This window comes from Monopterus albus, unplaced genomic scaffold, assembly GCF_001952655.1.
Source record: "Monopterus albus unplaced genomic scaffold, M_albus_1.0 scaffold8.1, whole genome shotgun sequence".
In the NCBI taxonomy this organism is placed as follows: Eukaryota; Metazoa; Chordata; class Actinopteri; order Synbranchiformes; family Synbranchidae; genus Monopterus; species Monopterus albus.
The window spans coordinates 1434541-1445050 of record NW_018127888.1 but is presented as its reverse complement, the minus strand read 5'-3'; the positions used below and the strand labels follow the sequence as shown (position 1 = coordinate 1445050).

The 10510-nt window shown below is 38.8% G+C and overlaps 2 protein-coding genes across 3 annotated transcripts in view; one reads left to right on the top strand and one right to left on the bottom strand.

Annotated features, from left to right (window-relative positions):
• Positions 1–6: 6 nt before the first annotated feature.
• Positions 7–6148, top strand: tagln (transgelin). Of its 2 annotated transcripts, XM_020587449.1 has the most exons (6): positions 7–156; positions 3651–3693; positions 4510–4698; positions 4823–4994; positions 5196–5298; positions 5414–6148. In XM_020587449.1, the coding sequence occupies exons 2-6, from the start codon at positions 3682–3684 to the stop codon at positions 5550–5552; spliced, it is 615 nt and encodes a 204-aa protein (XP_020443105.1). In that variant the 5' UTR covers positions 7–156; positions 3651–3681; the 3' UTR covers positions 5553–6148. The 2 variants fall into 2 exon arrangements, with proteins under 2 accessions (XP_020443105.1, XP_020443113.1); XM_020587457.1 differs by lacking the exon at positions 3651–3693.
• Positions 6149–7254: 1106 nt separating this feature from the next.
• The window catches only part of pcsk7 (proprotein convertase subtilisin/kexin type 7), an 18973-nt gene continuing 15717 nt past the window's right edge, over positions 7255–10510 (bottom strand). Inside the window, 2 exon segments of the mRNA XM_020587039.1 lie at positions 7255–8541; positions 10295–10412. Coding sequence (XP_020442695.1) covers positions 8257–8541; positions 10295–10412 — 403 coding nt within the window. The 3' untranslated portion in view covers positions 7255–8256.

Here is a 10510-nt window from a genome sequence, read left to right as displayed (position 1 = left end):
TGTAGTGAAGTCATCTAGCCTCATCTGGCCCTTTTAAGCTGGCATTTTTGGGAGGGTGGTCCCTCTGAGGCATATACAAACACTCAGTCAAACATCCACACTCACCCTACACGCTGCACTAGTGGCCAGCAGAGACCTGACCTATTCCTTCATATAGTGAGTATACTGTTCTTTTATTCCTCCATGTAGGATAAAGCTCCTGATGTTGATTTGTGATAGTCACTAGGACATGTGGCTACTTTATAGATAGTCAATAGTACTTTTGATTGCATGATGCCTCCCTAGTGTCATATCAGAATAGAAGTGTCTGCATCACCCATGTCTGTATATAAAATGACAATAACAAAAGTTGTAGTCTTTTCAAAATAAGAGCAAGGCAATTATTCAGAGGTCAGACAAGAGGTCTGTCTGAGTTAAACAGTGATTATCACATATGTACTGAATATTAAAGTTAAGTTTGAAGTTTCCTGAAGGTGTTTCTGTGGATTATATGGATATCATGTCTTCTGTTTGAATTACTGTTGCATTCAATCTGGAGTAGGTGCTTATGGTAGTTATGTTATTTATATGTAATGGATCAGGTATTAGTCACTTGTTCAGTACAATAAAAGTGCTGTTTTGATATGGAATCTGGTTTAACAAAAACCATCTGCTTTTTATTGGGGTATCCATATAATTTTTGATAGAGAACTGTCTCACTGCAAGTGGAGTGAGTGGTTAATATGATCCAGGTGTTATTTGACAGTTAAAATGTTTTCCATGTAAAGTGAGGAGAAGAGAAACAGAGAGTTGAGCAAGACAGTGTTGCATATCCCTGTCAGTGGTCATACTTTCATTTGTACAAACAAATGATCTAATGCCATACATGGGCTTTAGAAGCTTGAGTTCACAAGGCATGAAAGGACACCTCATTTCCTAATGAGGATACAAATGCAGATGCAGAGAACAAAAGAATATTAAAGAAATGCACAGATATTAACACAAGCATGAACAGTATATCTCCACAGAAGATATTTAAAACCATCCAAATGTTCATTCTTTTTTATGAACACAAATGCTGTATAGTCTAAAAACCTGGCTGTGATGTTTGGACTGATGATAACTAGTGAATCTTTAAAGATGGCACATCCAGTGATTCCAGTAACACCAGGCCAGCAGAGGGAAAGTGGGCAGCTCAGCTTCCAGGCAGCAGCAACAGGAGCAGTTAACACTATCCACACTGCTAATCCTGTGGCAGTACAGACACACAGGATAACACAGAGGCACAGTAGATTTAAAGGCAAGAAACTGATCACATCTATGTAATGGTGCAGGGGCTCTGGCTTTGAGTTGCTAAATCAGAGACTATCTACATCAATACATTAGTTCAGACATGCAGCAGCTATTTTATCAAATTTGCCAGACTAATCAGGTTATGGCAACAGTTTAAGAAAATGTTTCCTATGCTCAGTCTGTCAAACGAGAGCAAAGTAAGAGTTTTCTGTGCAGCCGACAGAAACCAGAGCCAGACATCAACCAGGGAGGCCATCCTTAAACCGGATGACTCCGCTGACATCAACACTACTGAATTTTATAATATACTTTTAATCTAACCAAATGTTAGCTGCTTTATCTAACCCCATCCTCTGTGACTATATCTGAACAAGTCCCAGGCAGTTTATTCATAACAAAACATTATATGCTGGTTAGCTTTAAAGGAGGTGAGGCCACATGAGGCCACAGTTGCCACGACACACACTGGTTTCCTGTTCTGGCAATAGGCAGATTTACCATGGTAATAGAAATACAAAGCAGGAAAAACACGACTGAGAAAGATGGCGGATGGAGGGAAGGAGGTGATCTGTGGGATATAGCACTTTGGGAATTTTAACAGGAAGCTTTCTTTTACTTGACATCTGTGGTTTTATCCAATTTTTGCTTTTATTTATTTATTTAGTTATTTATTTAAATGTTCCTCCATATTTTACATTTTATATTGGATTCCTTTTTCTTTATTTAATGTCCATATATTCAAGTTTATTACTTTTATTCTACATAATGTTATAGACCCCTTTGATAATTACCATTAGTAGTAGTAATAAATAAACAACTCAAGACAATAATAGTACATGAAGCAAAACTGGTGGTAGGAATTGTAGTAGTTTATAGTAGGCTAGTACATTTTGTTTTGACAGCTTTTAGTTAATTCATTAGCAAACACTGTAGCAGCAGTAGCAGTACTGTAACAGCAGCAAAAGTAGTTTTCATAGTCCTAATATCACTAGTAAGTGTACAAGCAATAGCAGCAGTAGTAGCTTTAGTACTTGTAGCATAACAAATTGCAGAAACAGTTGTAGTAATGCCATGAAAAGGTTTAGAATTTGATAAACCATTGCTTGCTTTCAGTAGATAGTCCATGTTATGTTGGCTGAAGAAGCAGTCTTAAAGAGATTTGGCATTGTTCTTGTATTATATGCCAAGTGAACAATGTCCTAAATATTTAAGCAGAAGCAAACAGCACAGAAGCTTGTTTAATCCTGACTTATCAGACCTGAGCCGAGTCCCAAACATAACAACGGGTCCCTGAGTACACATAAATTCCTTCTCTTCTCTTCTATCAACAAGACACAAGAAAGCATTGACTACACAATATGGACAACATAACTTCTGTTTCTTACCCAACAAAGACTGTAGTGTGTGTGATTTGCAGTTATGGCCCAGTGAGTTGTTTATGAGGCCAAGAACTAGGCCAGTGTGGAAAAAGACAAGTTATTGGAATACCAGACAAACATTACTGTGTAATAATGATTAACTGACAATGTACATCAGTGGGAATAACAAAGGGGCATGAGTATGTGTGTCTGTGTGTGTGTGTGCCAGAGAGAGAGAGAGAGAGAGACCAAAAGAGAAAAAGAGGCAGATGAAAATAGAATATAGTATCTGAACCTGTGGTTTTATGTAAGTGAGCATTGCCTTGCATGCATTTTTGGTTTTCTGCTGCCTGGAAAAGCACCACAGGGAATGCAAAGAATATTAAACAGAGATGGTGGTAACACTCTGTGGATACCCTAGGCAAGAATCCATTAATGCCGTTGGCATGCAGGCTCCAATATTCAGACTGATCAGTTTGCTGTGGTGGAACAAGCATTTATATGCTTTATTTATTAGTACCACAAAGTGAAAAAAACAGAAATGACATTTCTTTTATAATTAACACTTGAAATGATGAAGATGCTTATAAATGATAAGGTCAAACAAAATGTAAGCCATACTTTGGTGTTTCATATGTACCTCTTTACATAATACTCACTACTTTAAAGGTATCCTTTAAAATGTTTACCTATTATAAGTACATTAAAGAAATAATAGCTGAAAAACCTCTGTTAAAGCCAATGCACACTATCTTCCTAGCACCAAGCAACAGACATAGTTAGCAACTTGCTGGTGAACCACATGGTTCATTCTGTCACTTTCTGCAGTTAGTAAATACTGTTGGAAAAACTAATTGACCAATGAAAAAAAGACCCCAAAGCTTGTGTTGTGTATTGTTCATAAAAAGAGGTTTATTGTTGCCCCTAGCAACACCATTACTCATTCCAGGCCAGAGATAAGCCTTCTCCAGTCAGATCTTGGGTTTAACCTCTTAACATTTGAACTTTGAACCCCCCCAGGAACAGGAAGTTGAAGTGACCTGAGATCAAGATGGCAACAAAGGTCGGGTGGTGCAGAAAGCACTGTGATATGGGTTTTGCACTTGGCTGTTGGCCCAAAGGCAATAGAGAAGCATATAAAAATAAAAATGTGCTTGCAGTGAGTGTGTGCGTAAACAGAGACCAAAAGGAAGACAGAGTGAGAGAGAGAGAGAGAGAGAGAGAGAGAGAGAGAGTGCATCTGTGTGTGCAAAAGAAGACCATATGCAAAAACAAAAAAATATCAGCTTGCTGTGATAGAGCTCCCATTGTACACCACCTTGCCTCGGACACACGTCCTGATAGGTCTAAGCAGTGTGCATTTGGAGACAGTGCTGTCATTGTCACTGTTCTGTATTGAAAGTGAGCGCTGAGCATTTATGCTTGTAAACACGCTTTTAATCTGCATGTCTTCAGTGTGTTTATATGACTGAATATTATACACATTATACATATGGAAGGAGTATTTGTATTTGTCTTTGTACACCTTTATCTCTGCATGCTTTGGCATATAGCTACATTCAAATTTAACTGCAATGTATTTTTTATAATTCCTAAAAACAAAATGGATTAAAATATAGTAATAGTTGAATGTTAAAGCAAGAAATCTATAGTTTTATCTAATCTGGTTGTTGTCACGAATAAACAGTACACACTGCTGTAAATTGTTATTCTGGTTTCCTACGTGTTTCATTAATAGCTTTTCTCATTGCTGTCCTGTTTGCCTGTGTTCTCACTCTGCATTTCTCATCCATCTACCTAAACCCTTCTCTCTGTTTTCTCTGTCTGTCGTTCCTACTCAAACTTATCCCACTTACTCCATTTCATGCTCATCTCTCAGGGAGTCGGCATGGCTAACAAAGGCCCATCCTACGGCATGAGCCGGCAGGTTCAGGATAAGATTGACAGCAAATATGACCCTGAGCTGGAGCAGATCCTGGTGGAGTGGATCAGTCGTCAGTGTGGCTCTGGTGTGGGCAAGCCAGAGCCAGGAAAACTGGGCTTCCAGGCCTGGCTGAAAGATGGCTGTGTGGGTACACCGAGTCTGCTTGTTTTTACTAGAAGCTGCAGTGAGATAAATTTTTTGTGACTCTCCTTTCTTTGTTCCCCTTCTCTTCACTTCTACCCTCTGTCATTCCATCTTGTCTCTCCAGGTCCTGGGTGAGTTAATTAACAGTCTGTTTGCTGGAGAGAAACCTGTGAAGAAGATCCAGAGCTCACCCATGGCCTTCAAACAAATGGAGCAGATCTCCCAGTTCCTCAACGCTGCAGAAAAGTATGGCGTCACCAAGACTGACATGTTCCAGACAGTTGATCTCTGGGAAGGTCAGACGGGTTTCCTGGTCTTCAATTCTGGCTTACTGTAAACATCTAATGCTAGAAGACAGGGCTTGACTTTATTTTCGTACTTTGGTTGTAGGATACATGAAAAATAAAAGCTTGAATAAGATAGAATATTGTGATGTAATAACAGATGTGATGCATATGAGGATTAAAAATCCTGACTGTATGTGTGTGTTGGGACAGGTAAGGACCTAGCAGCGGTGCAGAGGACCCTGTCAGCTTTGGGCAGTTTGGCAGTCACCAAGAATGAAGGCACATACAATGGGGACCCTAACTGGTTCTTCAAGTGAGTCTCATTGTGAAACTGAATTGTTTTATCTTACCAACCTCAATTAGAATACATCATCATTAATGAGGTATACTTTTAACACTTTACTGACATTTTCAATGATGTATTGCAGGAAAGCACAGGAGAACAAGCGAGATTTCAGCGATGAGCAGATGAAGGCTGGCAAAAATGTGATTGGCCTACAGATGGGGTCGAATAAGGGAGCCAGTCAGGAGGGCATGAGCTATGGACGGCCCCGACAGATCCTGTAAAATCACTGAGCCACAGATATTCAAAATCTCTCTAGCCCCCAGCACCCTCTTAGAGCCTGTAATTGCTAACTGGTTTACTACAACTCCCTTTTCATCATCAAATCTTTTAGTAACTTCCTAACAAGTACCCTCCTCTTGACACTTGTCCTGAATCCCTTAGGTAGATGCTTTCACTGGTGACACTTGTAGAGCTCATCATGCTTTGTCCTTCCCACTGCAGTTAGGACCAGTACAACTGAATGTTTAAGTCTTAATTAAATAGTAATTGTAAAAATGACCATCATGTTGCTGTCAAGGTGAAAAGATCAAGATAACCATGTACCAAAGTCAAGCTGTTCCCAATATGAAACAGCACTCGTATTACATATTACTGGCCATAGTTTCATCATTGATATATAACAAATGTCTGAATGATGGCATCTGTTTATAAGATTTTAGAAATATCAGTTATGGATTCTGACACAAATATTAATTTGTTTACATAACTTACAGAAGGGATATTCTTTCCAACACTTTCCAATTTACACAATGCTACGCCTGCTGTATCAGTGCCAATATTTTTGTACATTGTCTTATTAAATAATGACTTTGAAATACATCGCTGAACTGACTTTGTGATTTGGGGAATTTCAGTGTAACCGTTTTGGGAAAAGGGAGGGTTATCATCATAGACTGAAACATACATACCTAACTACCTATAGTATTTTAAAGAATAGGTTCAAAGATATTTCAAGTATGTCTAAAGTAGTCCTCACATGCCCATATGAAAAAGGTAGACTTCCTTGGAGGACTGCTGTTTCCTGTTCCTGCGATAATTGGTTTCACTTCCTGTTTGCTGTGCCCACACCATGTTATGCTTGAGATCAGATTGTTTACAGATTAAGCTCATTAATTTCTAGGTTTATCTGAACATTAGCTAATTTTTGAGTCACGATATATGCCTGCACTACTTAAGACCTTTGTAAAGTGTCCTGAGATGACTTTTGCTGTGATTTGGCACTACACAAATAAAACTGAGTTGAAATATGCTCCATACATTGTGCATGCAAAAAATGTATATTACCAGCTCCTTTACTTGAATTGGCTAAGTAAGGATTTTTTTTTTGGACTATAAAGAGGAGGAATAATTACACCAAACGATTAGTCTCTATGTACATATAGACACGTGAGTATCGTTTATGACTTGAGAAATACAAACCAGTTTTAACTACATAAATTTTTCAATATTTTGCCAGTATGGGAATTTTACATCTGAGAAGTGGCACATATGTATATGTTGTTGTGCATTCTAAAAAGATAATCACTTGTTTGGGTTTATCTTTGGCTTTTCGCTATATTAGCAAGGTGGCTCTGGGGATGGAAATGTTAATTCTTTACTGCCAATTAATGGGTTTATTAGCAAATAACAGAACTAATGACAAAATTATCAACTTCAGCTGTACAATTTGTTTAGGGTTAGTGTCAGCCAATGTTAGCATGCTAACAGGATACAGTAACTGGAAACATTTACACCTATGTTAGCATGCCAACATTAGCATTAGCTCACAGCTTCACTGTGGATAGGTATTACTGTATATCTTCAACCACAATAATGGGGCTAAAAATTGTCATAACACACTAATAGCCAAGTTTCATTGGTTCCCAAAGTGCATTTTTGCATATCTTTAAAAAAAAAAAGAAGAAGCATATAATAGGAGGATAATCCATCAGTAGCCTTTTATTATCATCTAGATAATCTGTGACTTGCACGGCAAAACACAGTTTCCAACTTCACTTCAAACACTCCTTTACATTTAAAAAATTAGAATTCTTTATCTCTTAAAAGGCTTTGTATAAATCGGTATATATCTGTCCTGGAGGCACACACTGTGTGTATATTGCACTTCATAAAAAATACATATGTAAATCCCACTTCAAGTTTTTATCAGTAGTTGGTTGATAAGCCACAGATAATAACCCCAATCTTAATATTAAATAACACCTCAGAAAATAAATCCCATTCTTAAAATACATCAGCACCTTCTTAATATATTTGAGGACTTCTTCATGGAAGACCCTGTACAGTATATTTCAGACACACCCACTCATGTCACAACACACATACACTAAAGGAAGTACAAACTCATTCACACACTGAAACAGCAGATTTGTACCCTTCTACAGCGCACATCATGTTTTTATCAATCTTGTTGTTGAAAGACCGCACAGATGTTTGTACAGTCCACCCAGTCCTAAACTCAGCTGGTGGAGATTTACACACAGATAAACCTGTATGCACACTTTCACACATGCAATTACACTGGTACATTAAACTCTATCATGTCTGACCTGCACTCTTAATACAAACCTAATCCTGATGGGGATTTTAACCCCAGGACTGGGAAAATATTCTCACTTTTGAAGATTTTCCTCATCTTTTGTGTCCTTGTGAGAATATCGGTTAAGGGGACAGGCATACAATATACACACACACACAGCATAAACACAGATTTTCAAAGAAGGCCACATGTTGGGGAATGCAGAGGAGGAGCAAAGAGTCCAAGTTCATCTGCAATGTACTTTGTCACCGGCATCACCACAGTTAATGTTGGTTAATGCTGGGTCAGAAACAGTATAGGAGTGGGTGAGGCGCAGAAGGTGAAAGCCTGAGATGTCCTCTGAACTCAGACACAAAGAGATTTTAGAACCATCATCTGGCTCACTGCTATGCAATCTGCTGTTCTCCATTGAAAAGCAGCGACTTGGCTTCACAGTCCAGCACTGCAGTCAACTCCACCCCAGAGTCCCACTCATCTTCCTCCCCATTCTCCTCCTCTTCCTCTATCAGTGCCTCCTCCACCCCTCTCCTTCGGGGCCCCCTCTTGGCCTGGTGACCTCCCTGTCTCCTGCTCCAGCACAGAAAGCCCAAGGGGGCCAGGTGGGCCAGTGTGACCTCCAGTGTGTAGTAGAGAGACCAAAAGAGAGCAAAGCAGCCCAGTAACAGCAGGAACTAGAGGGGAGAGGGACAAAGGGGGTAAATCACAACAGCAAGAGCACTAAATGACTTTATTAGCAATCCTGTAGGTTTAGCTGAAGAGAGAATGTAGGGAATTTTCCTTTTTAATAACCACATGCAGTTAGAAAGATCAAATTAGCTTCTAATACTGAATGTCCTCAGTATTAATTAACATCTCTGCTAAAAGGCAGGCAAATACACATTTTCAAAAATTAACATCATTTTCACATTTAACACTGCAACTTCACTTTTTAAACACTGTAATTAAGGTGCCAACTTTCAGATGCACTTTGAGTGAATGTGAAATATTTTCCCCACCATGGGTAACTGACGTGCAGAATTTCCTTTGAGCCAGTGTCTCTCTCTCTCTCTCTCTCATTTCCTCAGGTCCTATAACTATGATTAGGTTAAGGCTACAAATGAGAGGTTATGAATACATGGCCAATGATATATGTCTGGGATTTAGGTCTGACAAACCTTGTGAATCAGGCATGATTACAATGTAGTGTGTAAGGCTAAAGTCAGGACGAGAATAAGCCCCTAACAGATAAAATGGAAAAAGACATTCAAGTTTCAGAAACAGAAGAACTGGTCTGATTTTTGTCTGTTTTTGTGAAAACATATGTTAACTAGAGAGCACTCAGAAATCGCAAACGTTTGCCAAGGCAGCTCGGTTTCCCCATAAAGCCATTATACGTAATATTCCCATGATAGTTTGAACCTCATAATCCTTGACCATGAAAACCTACCCCTAGCATTTGGAATCACAATGATACTACTACTAGTTTTAAAGTTATCCAAGAGAAACAATATTTCAGGATCTAGCTTAGTTTGATATTAGTTGCAAGCCTGTATTTGTTTTCTCGCAGTAGCAAGTTTTCCATGAGCCCTATAACTTAGAACATTCTGGATCACCACAGCTGGATATATTATTATTATTTGGACCGAGATCAGACTTTGGTGTGTGGTAGATCTTATGCAGATATTACTGTGCAATCTTTGTCCAAGCATTGTAGGCATTGTGTATGGAATTAGAAGCAAAAAATAATATCTCACAATGGAGAAGAATCCCTTAAGAAATTCCAGGATCTGGATAATGATCCAGATCACCACCAAAATCTAGCGGATTGTGCCGTGGCCCATAACTTACCTCTCCAAAAAAAAAAAAAAAAAGATAATAATAATTCCATTCATAACTTTTTGAGTTATGCTGTGAACAAACAAATGCCAGTAGCAACAACAACCTTGGCAGGGGTAAAAGTAATAATGTTAAACTAATAAGTACAATTTATTCTGAAATTGAGCTAAAGTAGGCATTCAACCCATCTTCATACTGCATATTGTGACATTTTATTTTGCTTATAAAATGAACTATTCATTTAAAGCTGATATTCTAACTGGGTGAGCAATCTGGTTTAAATTATATTGAGGTTGCCGTAATGAAAACAGCCACCCACAACTTTTAGTGGTATTAAATCCAATTTTGTTGCATTATCTGACTTCAGAGGATGTATAAAGTTTCACCACTTTCCTGTGGGGTAAAACATCTGAGAATGCAATGATATTCCATAAATTCCCTGACCAGTGAACAGGTATACAGGATACAGGGGCAGAGGGATAACATTGCAGCTAGTAAAATTATTGAATTCCTCTGCCTCTAATAGAGGCTGGAATTAACAAGGCAGTAAGATTGAAGAGACACAGACATGAGAAATGTGCAGTGTGTGTTGCATGATGCTGGGTTTACCTTAAGACTGTTGGAAGTGAAGGGGCTGATGATCTCTGGAGGGATGTCTAGGCCTGGATGGCAGGGCAGAGAGAAACTGCTGTCCAGATATTTGCCACTCATAGCCTCCTCCACCAGTCTGTCAATCAATACACAGGCAGTAAATATGCAGAGCATCCTCCTGGCATCAGTCAAAACACTGAGCCAGTCTTTGTCACTCAGTTAGGGTGAGAAACT